At 39.6% G+C, this 24,130-nt stretch overlaps 1 protein-coding gene across 2 annotated transcripts; it reads right to left on the bottom strand.

Moving 5' to 3' along the window:
* On the bottom strand, window positions 1–23,547 carry LOC132067959 (protein ESMERALDA 1). 2 transcript variants are annotated; one of them, XM_059461394.1, is made up of 10 exons: window positions 22,850–23,537; window positions 21,890–21,959; window positions 9,541–9,608; window positions 9,350–9,438; window positions 8,713–8,910; window positions 2,615–2,819; window positions 2,348–2,515; window positions 1,482–1,649; window positions 1,199–1,389; window positions 1–805 (listed from the first exon to the last, which is right to left on the bottom strand). In XM_059461394.1, exons 1-10 carry the CDS (start codon window positions 23,258–23,260, stop codon window positions 643–645), a joined length of 1,731 nt encoding a protein of 576 aa, XP_059317377.1. In that variant the 5' UTR covers window positions 23,261–23,537; the 3' UTR covers window positions 1–642. The 2 variants fall into 2 exon arrangements, with proteins under 2 accessions (XP_059317377.1, XP_059317378.1); XM_059461395.1 differs by lacking the exon at window positions 1–805 and having other exon boundaries at window positions 1,326–1,375; window positions 22,850–23,547.
* Window positions 23,548–24,130: the final 583 nt, after the last annotated feature.

Here is a 24,130-nt window from a genome sequence, read left to right as displayed (position 1 = left end):
TTAATCAAGGAAAAATCCACACATTTGTAACAATGCTCTCTTTCAAATTCTGTGCGCTCTGAAATGGGGTGATATATCTAGTGAAACTGAGAAATAAATATCAACAAGGAAGACATTATCAAATATTGGCAAGAAAGGGTATCCAAAGTAAAACTTTGGAACCCTGACTTCTGATAAGCCTACACTGTTCTCATCCTGTTCCTATAATCTAGCACTCCTACTTCACTAATATACAAAATCCTGTCTCTCACAAAACTAACGTGCAAATATATCTCCTGTCACCTCACAGCTTGTTAGATACAGCAGCTGGAAGATGATGAATCTGCTATGTAATTCAACGCCCGGGGCAACATCACCGATGGAAACGGCTTTCCCATTCTTTCTTACACCTTCATGTACAAAAGCGTACACTCAAACTCGTGCCCGGGAGATAATCAAATTGATCAGTCATTACTCAAATCCCAGAAGCAGCTCCAAGATCCAGTAAGGCCCTCTCCACAGTGGAGGGAGAAAAAAATGAAAGAATCACAACAGTTAGCAGCTGAAGTTCATGTATACTACAAGAGCAAGAACAGCACCTGCTGACATGCACACAGGTTAGGCGCTGAAGTTCATGCACACTACGATAACAAGAAAACCACCTCACGTTACTGAGGATGATCTAGAATCTTCAGTCTTGTTACTCCGGCACATGCAGTCTGGGCAAGGGAATGAATATATTGAGTCATTTGGCCTTTTAATCTCAATTCCTTTTGAATCACTATGTGCTCGTATATTAAGCATTTGCCGCTTGAAGCTCCTCCACCTGGATGAGGAGCATATGGAAAACATACACCGGTCAAAAGCACTGCAAAACCAACATACAAGACTGCATAGAGTGCCTAACTACATTTGAGTCCACATTAGAAAAATGAACGTTTAAATTAAGATAACACGTAAGTTACCACACAGCCATGAAACACCTGTAACTAGCAAAAGCCAGAGTTACTGTCTTGACCATGGGCCTTCATTATTGTAATACCCACTCTTTTACTACCAAAGGGGCTTTTAATCCCCGTAACGGCTTCTTTCAGTTTTTTTTTCTTTTTCTTTTTTTTTTCCTCTTCGATAGGGCTTCTTTCAGTTTCTTTACAGGCACACTAGAGAGGTCTCACTTAAACTGGTAAAAAGATGGCAGAAATGTCAACCAAAAGCTTACCCGATATTGGGATTATCATATAACAAAGCTAACTTCCTCTTGTCTGGTCTGATGGTCCTGGAGTGTCCACCATATAAGTATCTTCGATGGCCCAACAGAAAGTGGGGGAAATTGCCTCCCTGAGTGGTCACAAATACTTCGCTATGAAGGCAAACAGTATAGTCTATGGCAGCCATCCTGGAAGAGTAATTCTATAAGCAATAACTTGAGTCAGACGGTAGGCCAAAGAGGAGGGCCGGGGGGGACTTAAAAAAGCCTGGAAGAGCAATCGAACAATTTAGACCTGAAATGGAGCTAATTCTTCTGGGGATGCCAGCATTTCTTTAGTTTGTAAAAGAGGAAACATCTCTAATAGTGGTTTCATATGTCGCTCAGAGTCGTATATTTTTCCAGATGCTAAATAGATGGATGTAGTCTTGTCAAATCCCATGCCTCTCAACATCAAACCAACCTGATAAAGAGTGTGTAGAAAATGAGCCACAATTTTTCTAGTAAGGTAAATAATTTTTTTTAACAATTGGGGGAAACCCCGTATACAAGCCATATACCTAAAAAAGAGAACCTACATCAAAATATGGTTCTCAAAAGAAATGCGAGCTCCCCCTTCTTGGAATCTTACTAAACACTAGTCACAATCCTTGCAACTAAACTATGACAGTATAAACTGACTAAAGAAGACAAAAAAGAAGGATACTCCACTCACATTTCCAAGGCAACCTTCTCACACATGATTGAAGAAATTTTCAAAAATCACCACCAAGTATAATACTCAAGTCTCACGAGTCACTTCAGCCAACAAAATTAATATGAGTAAAGCTAATGCAATTACTAGTTTTACGCTCTCATCATCTCATAAGGATCCTTGTGCCTAGCATAAGCATATACTAAATCTCAGACAAAGGTAGGATTCCAGTAATTGAAATAAGGCCAGGTACAAAGAAGTGCTATCTCCAGAAAGTATTCTAAACCATACGCTTTCTGAACAAAACATTTTCTTTAGGAAGGAAGTCTCACAAAGAATCAGAATGCTCTGGCCAAGTCAAGAAAGTACATTCATACAACTTTTTTGAAACTGGAAAAAAAAAAAGTATATAATGTGTTCTGTTAAGTCAGGTCTCTTGAAAAGAGATGAAAACGACAATATATTACCTCTAAAGGAGTTAAGGGACACTTGCCATTAATCCTGATAGCTCCAGGACGAATCACACGACCAGGTTTTGTAAATTTTCCCTTCCATCCTCTCTCTCTTGCAGCATCCATGTCCCTTTTTTCTTCTTCACCACCATCATATATGCAACAAGAGAAAGCCACCATATCCTGCAAGAGAAAATGATCAAGGCTCGATAACCTTGGAAAATTAAGCTATGGAGCACATTAAAAAACAGTATATAGCAGTTTGCACCACATGAAACTAACCTCCTCAAAGCGGAGATGCACAGAGATATACTTTCCACTATTATTGGCACTCCGTTCTTTCATTCTTGACACCAATGTTTCCCCCAAACTCAAAATGGAATTTGAAAATCTAAGGGCTTCATAATTTGCCAGGCACCTAAGCCGCTGAACGGTTGGAGGAGCATCAAATGATAAACGGTTTGCGAATGGGGATATTCTGATGAGCCTGAGTCAATGATCAGAAAACACTTAGCAAAACTGTGGCCCTAGATAGCAAAACAAAATGCTTCAAATATGAAGAAATGAACCTACCAATTAAGCATCAAAGAATTGGCGAGGAATATATCCAGCTGACCAAACATGATAACAGACTTAAAGATTGATAGCCTAGGCATTTACACTTCTATAGATTGTTGGCCAAGCTTTCAAAGTTTGCTTATTTTTAAAAGTGATTTTTGCCCGATAGGGTTTCAGAGAAATTATTTTTGAATAGTAGCAGCTTGTGTTTGGTGAAATAATTTGAGAAGCACTTTTTAGTATTAAAGAAGCAGTTTGAGTTTAGCCAATCTTCCTGGAAGAAAATGCTTTTAATTGTCAAATAATGAAAGAAGCGTGTAAAGATTACTTTTACAATTAGTTTTTTTTTTTTATATATATATATATATATATATATATAATAGATGATTTTATTTTGAGAGATTTTAGTTGGTTTTTCAATTTTATTTAATCAAAAGGGAAAAGGCATAGAAACACCCCTAAACTATAACAAAATTGCCAACTATACACCTAAGTATGTTGTGGTCCTATGACCCCCTGAACTTAACTTTTTCCGCATTATTTACCCCCTTGAACATATTTTTTCGTATTATTTACCCCCTTCACTAATCGCCTAGTAAAGAAAAATAAGTAAAAAGCAGCACGTGCAAATATGCGTTTATTCTAAACTAAAATAAAGGGGCCTTACTATCTTTTTTCATTTGATTCTTTCAAACTCAAACGACCGGACCCTCATCAAGTGATTCAGAAAAGGAAAAAAATTACAAGAAGAGATGGAGATCGTAACAACGGAAGGAGGAGGACGAAAAGTTTGAGAGAAGATGAGGGTCCGGTCATTTGAGCAAAGAGCCACAAAAGAGTTGTATACAGGAACACAACCAAGATGCCTACCAAGTCTCACATTGGTGCCAAACGAAGAATCAGTACCAAACCTCACACTAGCGCCAAGCCAAGAATTACTCCAAAGACAAGGGTGTGAAGCGAAAACTCAAACATACTGAAATTAAAATAAAATAAAAAGTCTTTTCTTCTTTCTCAAATTCTACATTATCAGCGTGATTACAGCCTTTGAGGTGAGCTTTTCTCCCTTGCAGCACTAGGATCCTTTTTCTCAATAAAGGAGGTTGAATTCTCCCCCACTTGAAGTTATCCGCGTTTGAACAGTTTTTTGTCGGCGTCGTAAAAGAACCAACACCACCACAGGCTTCGACTGAAGACGGTGACCAAGCCCCAGTAAGCCGCTTCCAGATACCAGTCCAGACACGCCATCACAGGGCACCAGAAGATTCGGCGGCATGTGATTGTCACGCGTTGGTGCGTGAAGCCTTCTGGCAAAAAATAACAGTTTTTTTCCTTGTGTGGGGTTGCAGGTCAATTTCGAGCCAACCCATCCTACTCTCAACTTTTTCAGACACCAAAGGTCTTTTTATTAAGTGTGTCACATTGTTTCCAGTGAAGTAGATCTGTTTTTCCAGCTTGAGTTTCTGAAAAAATTTCTGCTCTGTGGGTGTCGCCTGAAACATTTACATGTTTTTCAGACATCACAAATTTTCAGCTTCATCCAGATTTGAGTTTTTTGGTTTTTTTCCTCTATAATCTAAGAAGCTATTTTTTTCTTCGGTTTACTGATTGCATATGTGGGACACAGAGACAGTAAAGTACCTCTCTTTTCCAAATCAGTGCGGTAAAATTGGATGGGGCTAGTACGTGTCTTGCTTGGTCAGGATCTTGTTTGTTTTGGAGTAGGGAATGGTACTCTAATTAGGTTCTAGAAAGACAAATGGACATGCAATACCACCCTCCAAGACGCCCACCCCACTCTTTTCAATCTAGCCCAAGACACTGTTGTTGTTATAGCCACATACAGCGAAGGGGTTGATTGGAATCTCAAACTAAGAAGGGACTTGTATGATTGGGAGTTCAGGAAACTGCTAACACTCAGTAGTGCAACCTCAATCCACTGGCAGCAGATAGGCTAAAATGGGGCAATCAAGAAGGAGGCATCTACACCGTCAAGCTAGGCTATCATCAATTGTGCTCTAGCAACCCTATGCTAGATAACTGGCCCTGAAAACTACTCCCTCCGTCCCAAAATAAGTGTCACCTTAGCAAGAATCACGCCCATTAAGAAATCAATAAATACAGTGTGGAGTTTAGTTTACTAAATTACCCCTATTTTTTTAAAATTGAAAAAAAAAAAAAAAAAAAAAAGAGAAAAGGGATTACTTATTAGATGCTTTTTGAGAATTACCCCTATTTATTAGATGCTTTTAGAGAATTGAGCAATATTAAAGAGGATTACTTCTTTAATGCAAAGGGCATAGTTGGAAACACTTGCCAATTTGTCTTGAATTCCTAAGGTGACAGTTATTTTGGGATTTTTTTTTTTTATCATGTGACACTTATTTTGGGACAATTTTTTTTGCTCTGGTGATACTCTTTTTGGGATGGAGGGAGTAATATGGAAAACTAAGTTACCTCCTAAGATCATCTGCTTCACCTGGATAGTCCTTAATGAGGCCTGTCTCACTCAGGAATCAGGATAACTTAGGTGCCGTTTGACCATAAAAATTATTCACTTTTTTCCGGAAATTTTTTTCACTTTTTCTACTTTTGGGCGTTTGGCCATAAATATTCGGAATACAACTTGAAGTTGTATTCCGGAATACCAAAAACAAGAAAAACTTGTTTTTCAAATTGTTTTCACTTTTTACAACTACATTTCACCAAAAACTACAATTTCAAAAACTATGGCCAAACACAACTCCAACTTCAAAAATTCCAAAAAAGTGAATTTGTTTTTGGTATCTATGGCCAAACGCCTACTTAATGAAAAGGAAGTTTCAACTTCCTAACAGATGCTACATGTGCAAAAAGGAAGTTGAAAGTCCTGGCCATCTATTCCTTTACTGTGAAGTTGCTACAGATATCTCGAGCATGTGCATCACTGGACTCAAATTGTCCACCCCATACTCATTAAAGGAAGCTTATATGAGTTGATGTTTTTGGAGAGTTGATAAAACCATCAAGAGTATCTGAAGAATGATACCTGCATGCATATTTTGGTGTATTTGGACAAAAGAAACAAGAGATGTTTTGATGGGGTCTCAACTCCAATAGGGTCTTTAAAGGCCAGATGTATTGCTAGTTTATTTTGATGGTTCAGTTTGTAAACAGCTAGTAGTTCAGATCAAATCCTGGATTTCATTAGTTCCGTAGCTCTGGCATAGTCTGTTTTTTGTATAGAAGGCAGACTCTTTTGTAAGATCCAAAGATAAATCCTGTAACCACTGCATCTTCTTGATGCTTTTGTTTTAAAATGATATAACTTCTTCAGGAAAAGAAAAGATCTCCTTGCTAGACTCCAACAATGTCAAGTGAATCCTCAAATCCAAGACAAACTAAAATCGGGAACTATGGTGGAGGCAACTACACGGTCAAGATGGGATACCAACATAGCTGTTCAAGAAACTCTCTGATTGATAACACTGGCCGTGGAAACTCATTTGGAGAACTAAACTGCCTCCAAAGGTCATCTGCTTCACTTGGACTCCCTTATATGAGGCATGCCTCACTCAAGATAATCTGATTAAGAGGAACTTCCAGCTGCCAAACAGATGCTACATGTGCCAAAGGATGCTAAAACTACATGCCACTTGGTACTGCACTGCCAACTAGCTACAGATATTTGGAGTATGTTGATGTGTATTTTTGGTCTAAATGGCTTACTCCCTACTCAATGAAGGATGCTTATGAGAGCTGGAGCTTATGGAGAGTAAATAAAACCATCAACAAAATTTGGGCTATGGTCCCTACTTATATTTTTGGGGTGTATTTGGTCAGAGAAAGTATAGATGTTTTGATGGTAGATCAACTCCCTTAGGCTCCTTAAAAGCTAAGTGTATTGCTTTTCTGTTTTTCTGGTCCCCAGTTAGCAATGCTGATCATTTTTTAGATTCCATTAGCTCATTAGTTCTCTAGTTAACAATGTTGTCAAAGGCGCGCTTAACGCGAGCTTAAGCCCTGAAGCGAGGCTCAAAACATGTTGAGCTCTTTGTCTCGCTTTATGTGCGCTTCAGTGTCATCATCAAGGCTCTAGAGATACTTTTCCTTGCCGACGTGTCTCTCTTGAAGAGGTGACACTAGATAACTGATATCACTTTATCGTAATGTTTTTACAATTTATTTGTCCATATATTTGTCATATTATTATTACTCTTGGACTAAACATATATTTGAATTTTTGCACCATTGCGCCTTTTTTCATTAAAGCCCCAGCTGACCTTAGAGCTTTTTTGCGCTTTTCGCTTTTGATAACACTCCAGCCCTGGAAAGTTGCCGAAAAAATACTAGAGTTGGCTTAGTCTTAGACTCTGTATAGAAGCCAGTCCGAATTTTTGTAAGCTTAAATGCTATGTCTTGTACTCACAACATCTTCTTGATGCCTTTTATTGAATCCACTTTGTGAAAAAAGATGTCTGCTTACATGCCTTTTTGTACTTAAGAAACTCGTTATAATGAGACAAGGAAATAATACGACATTTCGGATAATCCGCACCTATTTTCTGATAACCAAAACTTTTCAATTCCAAACAGCATAATAGGATTTAACCACAAATTTGAAAAATAGTAAACAATCAAAGGGATAGCCGTGCAGATAGAGAACTTCTCACTAGTGGCAGCTTGAGGGTGGCCAGAATGTTACCGAAAAAATCTGACTCTGTACAGCCGAAAATCTATTCGATAATGGGTGTCACCAAAAAGTTGATTGGTTGAGCTGGAAACCAAAAGGCAAGCATCGACGAAGGAAGATGTATGGGAGACTACAGGCAAAGAGAGATTTGGCCGGTAAAGAAACTGGTAAACTGGAACCCTTCCTTCTGGTGATCAGGAAGTTCAAGAAATAAGATGGGTGGCCTCGAGATGGCTAAGTGACCCCCACGGAGTAAAAGTCAACCCTGGAAAGTTGCCGAAAAAAACCTTGAGGGTAGAGGAGGGGGATTGACACGTCACCGTAGCTGGACTTCTGGTGGTGCGTGGTTGTGCGTGCCACAGAGTCTGACGAAGGAGTTGTGGGGTTTGTTCATCGGATGATAGTGGACCTTCTGGTGGTGTTGGTTTTTGCAAGACACCGTCAAAAACAAAGATTGACACAGACAACCATCGAAAAATTACACAGTCACGTAGTTTCTTCTCGGATGTCGCTAGTAAACTGCACAAGTATTGTCTCATTAAAGCTTTGATACCATGTGATAGTGAGATATAACACGGAAGACAAATGAGGAATGTACTGCTTGATTATTCTTCCAAGCTATCAGGTGTTTAAATAGTACATACAACAACTATGCCTCAATCCCAAACAAGTTGGGGTCAGCTTTTTGAACCTCGCTTATTCTTATATCTCCATCATACGAAATAGAAATAAAAGTAAAAAATAAGTCATATATACATATACTAATAATAATAATAATAATAATAACAACAACAAAAACAACAACAACAACAATACAACAATAATATTAAAGTTCTCTAACAAGTCTAAAACTTATCCCAATATTTTTTACATCCCATGAGAAGAGGTAAGTATACAAGTGAATCTTAACTGATTAAGGAAAGACAATCAATTACACTAAAAGATAATATGTTGTTCCTATAATTATGTTAGGAAAAGGAAAAACAAAGTCTCCAAAAACTTGCTAATTAATTAACACAATCAACAAAGTCATCTTAAGATGTCTACCCAATAGGTGATAGCTAATTATTAGCACTAATATTCTAAGTAAAGGCCGTTCATTCTAAGAGTCGATAGTGGTGATAAAAAAAAGAAATGTCCAAAAACTCACTTTTCTTCGAGCAGCTTTGGAAGAACTGTATCCCTGTAGTAACTGATGGAGGACCAAGCTTTGATCCTGAAGTTGTAAACATTGCTCATATTGTAATCGAACCTTTGCATAACATAATCAGGAATCTTGTTCACCACTCGCACATCACTGGCTAGGGTTTTAACAAAAAATTCTTCATCATAGATATCTCCGAACTTGCTGCAGAGAATAACCGCCGAGCATTTTTATGATTTGCAATGAAAGGAAGGTGCAGAGATGGATGTTAAACTAGATTGATCAAGAGAACAGCCATGAAAACTAACACCCACTATCCCAGAAATAATCCACTACCACATTGACAAGAATGGTACCGAGTTGCATGAAGTAATTCAGATTTTAGTTTGCTACAATGATATCTCAAAAGGAAATGGCCATGAACCAAAGGTACAGATTCACCAAACCACTGGAACTGTTCAAATTCTAGGGCTACTGAGATCTTGTTGCGGTCATTTGTCAAAAAAACTAGCCCAAGTAATAATAGCAACAATTAAAAACTATTTATGCATCCACCAAATTTCTGAGTTTACAGTACATAAATGCCCCGCTATGGAAGTACTGCATTACTCAAACAAACAAAGAAGATGAAAAAGCAGCCAACCTTGGATCCCTCCAAATACTATGAAAATGGAAGTGTGGGATGACCAGGGTTGCATTAAGATAACCTGCCACAGCAACAGCATTGCATATCTGGAAGCAAAAAAGCAACATTAGTGATCTTAAACTACCACCGTCACCCAAACAAAACTTCAGCATTTCAATGACAATTATCTTTTGAACTGAAGGACGTACCGACGTCCTTTGCTGATTCAGACCACCATTTGCCTCAATATAAAGGTAACCATTTGATTCAGGAAAACCTGAAGATATGCGATACAATCTTAGTTCATTGCTCACCAAACCTCGTCTAAATTAAATAGAAAAAAAAAAAAAAAAAAGCAACAAAGAGAATCAAGCTATCCACTTAGTGGAAATCCTTAATTACTAGCAAGGAAAAAGGGGGATTGGAGGCTGGTTGAGCATGGGGCTTTCATAATGGAGGTCTCGGGTTAAAACCCCACCTGGGGGATTTGCCTTACGGTCGAGCTCGTCGCGCCTTGCCTAGTGCGGGTTATCTCTCTGTGTGGTTTGCGAGCTATTACACGGGGAGTTGGGTTCCACTGTGCACACCCAAAGGGTAGCGGCTGCGGATTCTCATGTCATCAAAAAAAAAAAAAAAAAAGGGGGGGGGGGGAGATTGGAGTATGGACGTCTATCAGGTCATACTGGGGTTATATTGCAGCCAACTCCAACATCAAAGTAGGAATTGGTAGAAAAACTTGTTTTTTTTTTTGTTGAAGTAATTAAAATGCATTAGAATGGCATCAAGAAGATGCAGAGGTTACAACTAAGCATAATGCTGCTTCAAACAAGAATTAACATGAAGCTAGCTGAGCAAAAACCTGTAAACCAGTCAAAAGATCCAAAAAGATATCCCCTAAGACCCTACTGTGCTAGAGTTAGGGAGCTAACAAAACCCAAAAATTATCCACACTGTTTACAGGGGAGAAAAAAGTGCTGAAAAAGAATAACTAAACATCTAGCCTTAATGATACTTATGGAAGTTGATATCAAAACATCTGCAGTTTCTCTCTTTCCAAATACTCCAAAAGATTGCTGCTAGGATCATCCTCCAGATCCTTTTTTTTTTTTGAAACAGGTAACATTTATCATCCTCAAAAAGACAAACAGCAAATGCTCCCAGGCACTTATCCCGAGGCAATGCTATAAAGTTGCTTTGTGATACTGGTCCCTAACTCCGGTGGTCCTTCTAATCATCGGATCTCTCACTCTACTTCCTTTTCTTTCAACCTTCTAGGAGATGGATGATAGCATTTATTTCGCGGTAGGCTTTAAGTCTTATGATATTACTAGATCCTCAAATACAGCAGAACATTGGTTTGACTGGACCGAAAGAGGTAAAATTTCATCAGAAGAGTTTCTTTGAACAAGAAGACTTTGGAATGGATAGTCCAGAACATGAGGGAGGCATCAAAGGTACGAGGCAATGTAGTGAGAAGATGGAAGAGGAGAGACAGTTTCTCTGAGACCTTTTGCTCCAGGAATTTTAATGGCTTTGGCAGATATATTAGCATTATCAGTTTACGAGGGAGAAGGAGAGCGGTGATAATCATACCCGAAGTATCGTTTAATGCTGGCTGGACCTATCTGGCTGACAAGATTGGCAGATTCATTAATAGCTTTGTTGACAAATTTAATGTGAGGAAGCCTAGGTTTGTGGACAAAGAGTTCCAATATGCAGAAGCAATTAAAAGCTGTAAATGGTCGAACAATGAAGTGGCTGGGGTTTCCGCATTAAAGAGGAGAGGTTATTCAGATAAAGGAAGGTATGGCACGTCATCAGAATATGGTACTTGGCAGATGCTTGGTTGGTTACTTTGTAAATGAGGAAGTTCCAACTTTGTATGACCTACGAAGATGGACTTCTTCCACTTGGAAACAGATCCATGGGCTCAATATTTATGCCATGGGAGAAAATCAATTTCTGTTTGAATTTCCATCCAAAAGCATAGCTGAGCAAGTCCTGAAAGGGGAGTGGCACTGGAAAAGAGCCCAAATCAATCTTCAGTGGTGGTCTTCTTTATCAGGGGTCATAGAAAAGGAAATATGCCAAATTCCGTCTGGATTAGGGTTGTGGGTGTGCCGCTCCAATTCTGGTCATCTGAAGTCTTCAAAGTCATTGGTGAATTTTGTGGAGGCTGGCTGGAAACAGAGGAAGAGACTCAACTCCGGAATCATTTAAAGTGGGCTAGAATCAGAGTCAAAGGAGATGGTAGAGAGGTTCCTAAAGAAGTCACCCTGCAGCAAGGCAGATTTCTTTTTACCCTCCAGGTTTGGGTGGAATCTCCGGCGAGAGTTGTCATCAGAGAAGAAGAGGAGAAAGAGGTGTTACATTCTTTTACCCAGCAAATATCGAAGACACTGGGTAAAAGTACAGATACAGTAGCTAAGCAGAAGGAAAAGACAGATGCTGTTGACTTTGCAGGTGATTCTGCAGAGGCAAGTGGGGTAGGTTTAAATTCAAATACTGAGAAGGGCCAGATTTATGTTGGATCTGCGAAGGGTTTAATTTTGGGCCCAAATAAATTTAATTGTTTGGCCCAATATGAGTCTGAAAAGGGACCAATTTTAAGTGAATCACATGGTGGGTCACGTGCATCTTCTACAGAACTTAAAACTCCAGATAGTTCCACTGTAGATGGCTATAAGAATCACTTCAACAACTTGAAAGAGATGGCATCCAAATTCCTCGAGTGCTTTGCCAATTGGGAAGCTTCTACCAACATGCAAAGGCAATTTCAATTCCCTCCTCTTCTATATTACCACTTCACACAGATTCCCCAGTTTTAGGGTTCAAGAAAGTGGCGAATTTAAATATTGGGTCGGGGAGGAAAAATGCAGGAGATAAAGGAATGGATCAGTACCGAGAGTTTGAAGAAGAAGAAGAAGAAGAAGAAGAAGAAGAAGAAGAAGAAGAAGATGGGCAGATGGTCTTGCCAACTGAAAGTCAAGAGGATGAAGAGAAAATTGAAGAACATGGGAACACAAACCAGATAACTCTTCTGGGAGAGCCTACTCCTATACAAACAGATTTTTCGGAATGTGAAGAGGAAGCAGTGATGAGATCGAACCTGTGGGTTCAGGGTAATATTGTGAGGTTGAGCCAGGAATTCGGAGCAGCATTTGAAGGTTGCTCTAGGGAGGCCGAAGCTCTATTCACAAAGATTGACCAGAGGAGAGAAAAAGGCATAACTTCAGTTATCTCAATAGAACATAATGCTGATAAAGAGACAGTTCCTAGGGAGCTAAGAAATTTGATATTTGATATGAATTACAAAGATGGGGAACCAAGGAGTGAATCAAGAAGTAGGGGGAGGAAACTAATAACTCCTTTATAATGAAGATAAAAATAGTTTCTTGGAACGTGAGGGGGTTGAATATGGAGAGTAAAAGGAATACTGTAAGGAGCAGAATACAACAATGGGGGGCTGATATCTATGTTCTGGTGGAAACAAAATTGAGTGAGGAAGTGGGAAATTATCTACAACAACTCTGGGGAAATAGATGGGTGGGGGGTGTATGGCTTGAGTCATTAGGCACTAGGGGGGGCATTATAGTGTTATGGGATAAGAGGCAGTGGAGAGGGGAAATAGTAAAAAATGGGAATCAAAGTTTAACTTGTAAATTGTGTGGGATAAATCAAGATTTCATCTGGTTTATTACAGCATTCTATGCTGATTGTGGCAGAATTGTAAGGAGGGAACTGTGGGAGGAGATAGGTGCTATGAGGGCTTTATGTGAGGGTCCGTGGGTGGTTTGTGGTGACTTTAATGTCACAAGGTTCCCATCTGAAAGAACTGAATGTAGCAGGCTATCTGGTGCTATGAAGGAATTTTCTGAGTGCATCAATGAGGTGGAGTTAGTGGATCCTCCTTTATTTGGGGGTCCTATACTTGGAGAGGGGGACAAATCACAGAACTGCCTCTAGGATTGACAGATTTCTCTTTCAACACTTTGGGATGAAATGTTCTTACAGATCAAACAGGATGTAATGCCAAACCTGGGATCTGATCATAATCCGATCATGCTAACATGTGGAGATTGGTCCTTTAAGAAAACTTATTTCAAGTTTGAAAATTGGTGGTTGAAGGTGGATGGTTTCAGAAGCAAAGTGCAGGAATGGTGGAGCTCCTTTGATGTTACAGGGAGACCAGACTTCAAGTTAGCTGCAAAGTTAAACCTGTTAAAAGGTAAACTTAAAGAATGGAGCAAGGAGAATAAGGGAAACTGGAGGGAAAGAAAAGACAAAATACTGGAACAAGTTGGCAGCCTAGAAGTTATTCAAGAACAAAGACCTCTGACTGAAGATGAGCAATTGCAGAAGGCTCAGTTGGCTATGGAGTATGAAGAAGTGGCTAGAAATGAAGAGATAGCATGGAGACAAAGATCTAGAGTGCAATGGATCAAAAGTGGAGACAAAAACACAAACTATTTTCACAGGATGGCCACAGCTCACAAAAGATTCAACACTATTGACACTTTAATGGTTGATGGAGTTAGCTCCTCTGAACCTATGGATATTCAGAATGCAATTCTAGAATTCTATCAGAACCTTTACAGTGAGACAGAAGCATGGAGACCAAACTTGAACATTCAAGGTGTCCAAAGCATAACTGGAGAAGAGCAAATATGGATGTCAAGGCAATTTGAAGAAGATGAAGTATGGGAAGGGATCAAACTGTGTGTTGCTGATAAGGCACCTGGCCCAGATGGATACACAATGGCCTTCTTCCAGGCATTTTGGGATGTTTTGAAGGAGGATTTGATGCTGACTTTTCAGAATTTCCATTCTCAACAGATGTTTGAAAAAAAGTTTCAATGCCACCTTTGTGGCCTTGATCCCAAAGAAGGTGGGTGCAACTGAACTAAGGGACTTTAGGCCCATTAGTTTGATCACTGGTGTGTACAAAATAATTTCCAAAGTGCTGGCAGAAGGCTAAAGAGAGTGGTGAGCAAGTTAGTCAATAAGCACCAAATGGCATTCATAAAAGGGAGGCAAATTATGGATGCTGCTTTAATAGCAAGTGAGTGTATTGACACCAGACTTAGAGGAGAAGAGCCAGGAGTGATGTGCAAGCTGGATATTGAAAAAGCCTATGACCATTTGAACTGGAATTTTCTTATCAACACTCTAAGACAAATGGGGTTTGATTGCAGGTGGCTAAAGTGGATGGAGTTCTGCATTAAAACTACCAGGTTCTCTATTCTAGTAAATGGAGAACCTGTGGGTTTTTTCCTGCAGAAAGGGGGCTCAGGCAGGGGGACCCTTTATCCCCTTTCCTTTTCATTATAGCTATGGAAGGCTTGGACAGCATGATGAGAATTGCTTCTCAAAATAGCTGGATCAGAGGATTTAATGTGAGAAATAGGGCTAATAAGGCTATGGAAATCTCCCATCTACTGTATGCTGATGATACAGTAGTTTTTTGTGAGGCAAATCAGGAACAGATCTGCCATTTGAGGGTGATACTAGTGGTTTTTGAAGCATGTTCTGGGCTGAAAGTCAACTGGAGGAAGAGCAGTATATTCCCAGTCAAGGAGGTGCAGCAAGTGCTTGCAAGCATTTTGAATTGCAAGATTGAGAATTTGCCTACTGTTTATCTTGGAATGCCTTTGGGATCAATGCATAAAGCAGTGAAAATCTGGGATGGCATCATAGAGAAGACTGAAAAGAAACTAGCTCTATGGAAATCTCAATACCTATCCTTGGGAGGAAGACTCATCTTAATCAACTCAGTCTTGGACTCCTTGCCAACATATGTGATGTCCTTGAGCCCGTTTGGATTGGCTTATAAGTTGCCTATAAGCTGTTTTCAGCTTTTTTGAGTGTTTGGCTGGCCAGCTTAAAGCCATTTTGTGCTTAAAATAAGCTTAAAAAATTAATTGGGTTTATTTGACTTAACTTATCTAAAGCAGCTTATAAGCTGAAAACAGCTTATAAGCCAAAAAAAATAAGTTGGACTACACCAACTTATTTTTTTTTTTGGCTTATAAGCTGTTTCCAGCTTATAAGCTGCTTTTTTTAAGCCCATCCAAACAGGCTCCTTATTTCCTATACCAAGCAAGGTGGTTAAGGCTTTGGACACTCTAAGGAGAAACTTTCTATGGCGAGGAAACAATGAGGGAAAAAAGTTCCACTTGGTAAATTGGGAAGTAGTTCAACAAAGCAGAATGCATGGAGGATTGGGGGTGAAGAACCTAAAATTACAGAATAAAAGCTTACTCATGAAATGGTTATGGAGATATAATCAGGAAGAGCAGGCACTATGGAAAGAGGTAATTCAACATAAGTATAGCCAAAATGGGAAATGGTGTACAAATGAGGTGACAAATACCTATGGTGTGGGGGTATGGAGGACCATTAGAGCTTTCTGGCTGGCTCTGAAGGCAAATGTTAACTACAAGGTGGGTAGGGGTGACAAGATTCTTTTCTGGAAGGAAAATTGGAGTGGACAGGGGACATTACAACTACTGTTTCCTAGCTTATTTTCTATAAGCACAAATCCAGATAGTACAATAGAGGAGATGTGGTCTCCCCAAGGCTGGAATTTGGTTTTCAGAAGACTTCTAAATGATTGGGAAATAGCATGGGTAGCAGAACTATTGACAGTAATTGGTGGATTTCAAGGAACTAATTTTGAGCCACATAAATTGACATGGAAGCATAATCAAGATGGACTGTTCTCTGTGAACAGATTGTACAATAAGGGTTTGACTGAAATTTCAGGGAGGACACCAGGACCTTGGAAATCCATTTGGAAGAGTGTGGCACCAACTAAGGTGAAGTGTTTCACCTGGCTGGTAGCTTGGAGAGCCTGCTTGACTCATGAAGCACTGCAGAAAAGAGGAATAAACATTGCTTCAAGATGCACATTATGCAAGGAGGCCTTAGAGATAAACAATCACCTTTTCCTTCATTGTAAAGTTACGGCACAAGTCTGGGCATTGTTCATTAATTTGGCTAAGGTGAACTGGACTATGCCTGAACACACTGCAGACCTTCTAAGCTGTTGGATAAGAAGGGGAGGGAGCAAGAGTCAGAAGATTTGGTGGAAAACAGTTCCTGCCTGCATCTGGTGGAACATTTGGAAGGAAAGAAATGACAGAATTTTTAAAGGCAGAGAAAGTTCATTGCAGAAGATCCAATGGAAGGTCTTTACTTCATTAAGTTTTTGGTGTAAAGAACAATATGTAGAAGAGGAAGTTCAGTTAGTGGACTTTTTAGGATTACTGTAAGTATTTCTCTTTCAGTAAAATGTAAATTTTTGGAGGTGGCCAGCATACCCTTAATGCTGAGGAATACAAAATTACCAGTTTCAAAAAAAAAATTATCATCCTCCAGATCCTTTTGATGGTCTTGTCAACTCTCCAGCATATCCAGCTAACATAAGCATCTTTGATGGAAAGGGACATCACCAATTGGAGGCCAAACAAAGAGAAGAAGAAATCCCATATGTTAGCTGTTATGGGGCAATGCAAAAAAAAGATGATTGACACTCTCATTGTCTTGTTTGCAGAAAAAACATCTACTGATGAGAATGATGCCCCTTTTCCTGAGATTGTCTTGAGTAAGGCAAGACTTATGAAGGGTTGTCCAAGTAAAACAAGAGACCCTAAGAGGTTGTCCAGGTAGAAAAACTTTGTTCTGACCTCAGAGCTTTTTTGCGCTTTTCGCTTTTGATAACACTGGGCCACACTCTAAAAGATTTATTCACTGACCTTTATTTTATTTATCTGGTAAAGTTTTTCATTAATAATAACAAGGCCAAAATGGCCGTATACAAGTGGTATACCAAAAAGGAGAAACCTACAAAATATGGTTCTCTCCAAAAGACACCCAATCCTCTATACAAACAGGAACTACATGGGTGCAACAAAAGAAAATAAGGGATCAGAGACTACTCCTTAATTGAGCAAAGCTCATCTCCACCCCTTCAAAAGCTCTCCTATTTCTTTCTTTCCAAATGACCCATATCACAGCAAGAGGAGTGACATTCCAAGCCTTGTGCCTTCTTCTCCGAGCTCCACTCTTCCAACCGGACATCAACTCCTTCACGGACATTCCAACTCCTTATTCGCTGACCTTTATAACATTGCCTCCCTCCGAAAGGGGTGCTTGCTGGAGCAGCTCCCCTGAAGCAAGTTTAGATACAACTTGGGATCCTCAAGGGTGGAATATTACTTTTAGAAGGGGCCTAAATGACTAGGAAATAGGAGTTGTGGAATTTTTTAAGACTCTGGAAGAATTCAAAGGGCTAGGTGGCTATCAGAGTCTTGTGATAAGGTCTACTGGAAACCTGGAAAAGATGGTGCTTTTTCAGTGAAGTCTACCTATCATACTGTGTGTAATTTGGATGAGTAAATTGCAGTGGCCAACAACAACAACTACAACATACCCAGTGTAGTCCCCAAATTGCACAGTGGCCATGGAGATATATTTGGAAAGTTAAGGCTCCTACAAAAGTTGTGTTTTACCTGGCTTGCGGCAAGAGAGGCTTGCCTGACTCAAGAGACTTTGAAAAAAAGGGATGTCGCTTATGCTTTAGATGTCCTTTTTGTGGTTTAGAAACAGAATCCAATAGCCATTTGTTTCTTCATTGTCCTGTCACTGATCTTCTGTTAAGATGGCACTTTTGGATAAATGGTTGTGGAAATTCAGCATGGAGGGAGAAGCATTATGGAGAGGGGTGATAGTTGATAAATATGAAATTATGGAAGGAGGGTAGAGAACAAATGGGATTACTATGCCTTTCGGGTGTGGTGTGTGGAGGAACATAATGAAGGGGTGGGAAGCTGTCAGTGATAACATTGCTTTTAAGGTTGGGGTTAGGAATAGAGTTAGTTTTTCAGGTCAAAAGTGGTGTGGAGGTGTGGTGCTAAAGGATGACTTATCAGTATTGCATAGGGCCTCTTGCCAAAGGGAATTGTCTCTTCATCAAGGTAGGGGGGACACAAGGGGATGGTACTTTTTGGGGTTTGAGATTCAGGAGGAATTTTAAGGATTGGGAGGAGGTAATTGAGCTTCAGAGATTGCTAGCTTTACTTCACAAACAATGCGAGCCAGTTGATACACCCGACGCTCAGAGTTGGGAGTTGGGAAGTAATAAATTGTTCTCTATCAAGTTTTTCTATGAGATGTTTCTGGTTAGGCGGAGGATAGTTTCCCATATGATTCGGTTTAGATACCTAGGTGCCGAGGAAGGTGTGCTTCTTAACGTGGTTGACGACTAGAGGGGTTATATTGATGGCGGAGAATTTTAGAAAAAGAAAGGTCGTGTGCATAAGCTAGTGTTTCCTATGTAAGAAAGCAGGTGAGGACGTGGATCATATTCTGTTACATTGCAAACTAGCCATGAGTTTATGGTGGGATATCTTTAAATGGTTTGGTGTTTCTTGGGCTATGCCAAACTCCGTGAAGGAGTTGAAGTTCGGATGGAAGAGTGGAGCTAGGAGAAGAAGGCACAAGGCTTGGAATGTTATTACTCATGCCTTTTTGTGGGTCATTTGGAAAGAGAGGAATATGAGAGCTTTATAAGGGGTGGAGATGAACTTTGCTCAATTGAGGAGTAATCACTGATCCGTTATTTTCTTTTGGTGCACCCATGTGTGTTGTGTGTTTGTGTGTGTGTGTGTGGTTGCGTAGGATTGGGTTTCTATTGGAGAGAACCATATTTTATAAGTTTCTCCTTTTTGGTATATCTCTTGTATACCACCAAAATGGCCTTGTTATCATCTATGAAATTTTTTCTTTAAAAAAAAAAAAAAAAAAAAAGGTAAAGAGTTAAGATTCCATCAAAACATCTATAATTTCTTTCATTCTAGATGCACCAAAAAATAGAAGCAGGAACCATTTAATGGGTTCTCCAACTCTCCATGAACACAAGTTTTCATAAGCTTCGTTAATATATTTTTTTTTAGATGGTAACAGTTAGTCTGTATATCCACAGATTTACTACATCCAAAAGTGTAGTCCCCTCCAAAAGTATTACAACTTACATTGCCCTGACAATTACATTATATCAATAACCAATCTAAAGTTGTTAAAATATCTATTGTCTAATCTATCATTTCCTGTTTACACCAAAAGTGATATAATCCTAGGCAGTTTAACTTCAATCTCTGCATGCTGCTTTGTTTGTCATCAAAGCATCTCTGATTTCTCTCCTTCCAAATTGTCCACCATATACATCATGCTAAGACAATCTTCCATCTCTCCACCTTCTTTGTTGCATTTCCATCTCTGTTCCAACACTTCATCACCTCTTTTATGTTACCTGGTTTCACCCATTGATTTTCCTCATCTTAACAAAGATCTGCCAAAGCTGGTCTATCCACTTCCAATGTAAAAAGAGATGGTTGACTGCTTGTTCTCCACATAGGTAACACCTAGAGCATAGTTGGAATCCTCTCTTGTTCAAATTCTCATGAGTCAGTACTGCCTCTTTTGCTAATACCCAGGAGAAACAATTTACCTTGTAAGGTACTTTTGTTCTCCACATCATCCTCCAAGGCCACCCTTCCACCTGAGTATTTGTTGAGCTCAAATCTCTGTATGCAGATTTGATAGTGAAGCACCCTTTGTTGTCAAGTTTCCATAGCAGAGTATCTGTTAAGTTGTTAAAGTGAGCAACTGTGTTGTAGAAGTTTGCTATCCTTGGCATTTCCAGGTCATTCAAGTATCTTCTAAATTGTAAATTCCAACCGTGACCTGTCCAGATTTCAGTCACTGTAGCCTGTTGAGCTTGTCTTAAGATGTAGAGATCTGGATATAGTTGCTTCAGAGATTCTTGACCACACCACTTGTCATTCCAAAAGGATACCTTCAGTCCATTCCCAATGGCCAGAGATTTCTAATGGATCTCCATATACCGCATCCATATGGAGTATTCACCACCTCTGTCATCCATTTATCTTCCATCCCAATAGGCTCTTGTTCTGTTTAGCCAAATCTCTGATGCCCACCCCTCCTTTCTCACTGATTGTCATTTCCTCCAGTTAACTAGATGAAATTTCTTCCTGTCCTCATTTCCTTGCAAGAAAAAGTCCCTTCTCAATCTATCTATCCTTTTAATCACATTCACAGGAACTGGAAACACAGACATCATATAGGATGGCAGTGCATGACCATGCTAGTCTAAAAGTAGGGAAGAACGTATTCCACATATGAGCTGCTACTCGACAGTGTAGAAATAGATGTCTAACATTTTCAGATTCCAACTAGCACATGTAACACCTGCTCACTATTAGTATGCTTCTTCTCCTGAGATCATCATGAGTGAGGCATGCTCCTTATAAGGTTATCCAATTAAAGCAAATCACTTTAGTAGGTAGTTTGGTCCTCCAGCATAATTTCCACGGCCAGTTGTCTATCAACCCCATGTTGGAAGATAGTTGTGCATATGCTACCTTCACTATAAATTTCTCAGCCTTTGAATTGACCGAGAACAGCTTATCCTTTACCTGAGGATTGACAGAAATCCCAGCTAGTTTGGCAAGCAATTCCATTAGCGCATTCATTTCCCAATCTGTTTCTCCTGAAGTTTAGGTCCCATGAATTGTTCTGCTAGCATTGCTCTACAGAGGAATCTTGATCACTTGCCAGTTGATAAAGGTGTGGATATTCATCAAGTGTCACTTAACCAGGTCATTTGTCCTTCCAAATTTTTATGTGACCCACCCCCTACCTTGATTTGAGTTTATTTGGAACTCATCCCATAATTTAGAAATGTGCTTCCAAAGGCCCACCCCATAGGGTGATCACGGACCAGTTGTTCAGCTCATGCTTTGCTTTAATTACTGCTTTCCATAACCAGGATCTTCCATACTATACCTCCAGTGTAATTTCATTAGCATACTCTTATTGTGAAGTGCCAGATCTTTCACACCAAGTCCTCCATGCTTCTTTGGTAAGATAAGTATTAGACTGCCCCTAAAAGAAAGATACTGCATATTCCAAGATGCAAGTCTTTTTTCAAACTTCTCAATAACCCTATACCAGATTTCCTTTGACTTGTATCTTGCACCCAGTGAAAGGCTGCTTAGGTCTTTACCAAAATCACAGAGTTGTGATACCATATGAAAAGAGATATCAAGAGGGAAAAGCTAGCCAGATGGTCATGAAACAAGAGGTTGCTTCTATAAGATTTTAGTCCATTGGAAAAAAGAACTGTTTAGACTACATGAAAAAAGAAAAGTTATTTATATAAGAAAGCGAAACTGAATACCAAGGTTCTTAGTTTCTGACTAATTAGAGAAGAATATTTTGTACGATAAACCTGAACACATAAGATGAACATAAACTTCCCAGCATATAACTGCATTAGTTATCTTGAATTTCAAATTACGATAAGACTATGCATTGGGAAACCTCCAATATAACCTGAACGCAACAAGAGAGTTGTCCTTACTATATGACGAGTAATTAAGAGAGAGAGAGAGAGAGAGAGAGAGAGAGAGAGAGAGAAGCATCATAGCATACTAACGAGGATAAAGGATAAGTTCGATTCTCCAAATTTTGTACCTCCTGAGGATTTGTTAATGCATGGTCTCCATTCACCACCTCTATAGGAATTTTTCCATATTGTTGATATCTACAGGAAATTTGCACCTCTACTTAGTATGATTTTAGAAGATAAAAGCAAAAAAAACAATCATATATGCAAATTGTTTTCACTGCAAATAATTTCATGATCAGATTCATTACCAACATTGACATCATGAAATAATGGACAAGCTTCACCATTTTTGGGAGAATTTGAACTAAAATATCAGAATTCATAAAATAAGATTAGGTTACTTTGTAACACACTTATTGACAGAAAGAAATCGGAAACATTCAAGGGGGCAACAAGAACCTAAATTTATCATCAAATATTTCATGATTGAACAGAATACTCAATGTTTCTCTAAACATAGGGACTCGACAACAATGACACTAATCACTTGAGTTTGTGCAGACTTCAGTAGGATTTCTGCTTGCCTCAAATGATCACAGACAAACTTATGCCCTTCAGACTATTCAATGTCAAAAAACAACTTTCTCAATTCTCAGTAATGATTTGACGTGCCAGTGAAACCAGAGAACGGGTCTCAAACAATTAAAAAGTTTTCTAGGAGAACTTAAAATTATGTATATGTATTCTCTAACATTTCTAAACATCTATCACAGACGCCCTGTTAAGAGGACTTGCACTCAAGCACTGCAGTTGGAAATTGGAATTGGGAACACTAACTGAGCACTGTGCATATGGCCTGGAGTCTCAACCCCATCCAGTTACTTAGTACCCAAAGTAGGAGGTATGATACACATTTGCTACAGAATACTCAGATGATGAAGGAGCAAAGATGAGGAGAGAGAGAAAAAGAAAGAAATTCCAGATTAGAGAAGAAGCATATACAGTGAGTATTGCAGATCTAGACGAGATATCTGAAAGAAAAAGATAGAGAATATTTAGTGAAAAAGTAGTAGAGTGCAACTAACCGCATGAGCAGTGGAATTATCAGAGTCCATTTCGGGTCGGAGTTTGGCATAGAGCTGAGGGCTGCGATAAAGAGAGCCGGGAGCAGGGCGGTGCCTGATGATAGGAACAACATCAAAGGATACAGTGCCCATGTAAAATAACATCCCAGCTATGTATAGCAAAGGAGCAAACAGGAATATCCCCTGTCGACGAAGAAGAACAGATAGAATGAGCCAAGCAAGACGATGTGCAAGGGTTCTGTGTGCACCCGGAGGAGTAAAACGGGCTGCGCTGCTGGGTTTGACCCGTCCACTACCACCACCACTATTGCTATTAGTAGTACCGCGTAAACGAGGAGAGCGGGAGCGTGGCGATGAGGGCGTTGATGGGCTGCTGTGTCCACTACTCGGTAGCCTATTATAAGCGTGCATCTCTCTCTCTCTTTCTCCTTCACATCATACAACACAAACAAAGACTCCAAAAGGATTTTCCAGATTTACAACAAAGAAATCCTTTTTTCCTCTCCAACCCCTTTGTTCCTCTCTCTCTCTCTCAGATGTGTTGATATTCCGTAGAGAGGGGGGCGGGGGGCGGGGGCGTGGGTCGGTATGGAAGAAGTTGAAGAGAAATACAGCCAGCCAAAAGAGAGGGCAAGTGTTAAAAACGAATTGCCATCGCTGTGAGGAGAAGGTGCGCACGTGACCTCATAAAAAAAGATGGATGCACTCACTTCTGCTGTGCTGTAAGAGGAACTCACGTGCCTCTGATTAGTGACGTATGGGTGTTCTGGGCTAGTGGGCCATGCTGGAATACTGGACTGGCGTGGTGCCTCCTGAAGAAGATTAAGTAGGCGTTTGGCCCCCCATTTTGTTGAAATTTTGGAATTGTAGTTGTGTTTGGCCATAATTTTTGAAATTGTATTTTTTTGTTGAAATGTAATTGTTTTGTTGTGAAAAAAGTGAAAAACTTAGTTTTTCTTGTTTTTCAAATTCCGAAATACAACTTCAAGTTGTATTTAGAATTTTCATGGCCAAACGCTGATACCGGAAAAAAGTGAAAAAAATTCCGGAAAAATGTGAATAATAAGTGACCTAATACTACACCATATCTCTTACTTGCCCTTACATCTAGTACAAGTATATTTATATAGGAGGACAACTACTCAACTGACTCATCACCAAACTACTTCTTTTAGCTCACACAAAATGCGGAGGGGAGGTGTTAATGGTGAAACATGACATGGAAGGAGGCGGAGGTGGGGTAAAATTCGGTTTGGTTAGTGAGGTGGCATGCTACATAGT

Source organism: Lycium ferocissimum, chromosome 8 (assembly GCF_029784015.1).
Source record: "Lycium ferocissimum isolate CSIRO_LF1 chromosome 8, AGI_CSIRO_Lferr_CH_V1, whole genome shotgun sequence".
Classification (NCBI taxonomy): Eukaryota; Viridiplantae; Streptophyta; class Magnoliopsida; order Solanales; family Solanaceae; genus Lycium; species Lycium ferocissimum.
The sequence above is the reverse complement of the archived record's forward strand: the minus strand, read 5'-3'. Positions and strand labels throughout refer to the sequence as shown.

Excerpts from the sequence above, each read along its gene's own strand:
- LOC132067959 (XM_059461394.1), bottom strand. The coding sequence starts at position 23,260 with ATGCACGCTTATAATAGGCTACCGAGTAGTGGACACAGCAGCCCATCA. Across the intron at positions 21,960-22,849 it reads ATAATTCCACTGCTCATGCG|ATATCAACAATATGGAAAAA; the intron begins GTTAGTTGCACT and ends AATTTCCTGTAG. Across the intron at positions 1,650-2,347 it reads GTCCCTTAACTCCTTTAGAG|GTTGGTTTGATGTTGAGAGG; the intron begins GTAATATATTGT and ends ACTCTTTATCAG.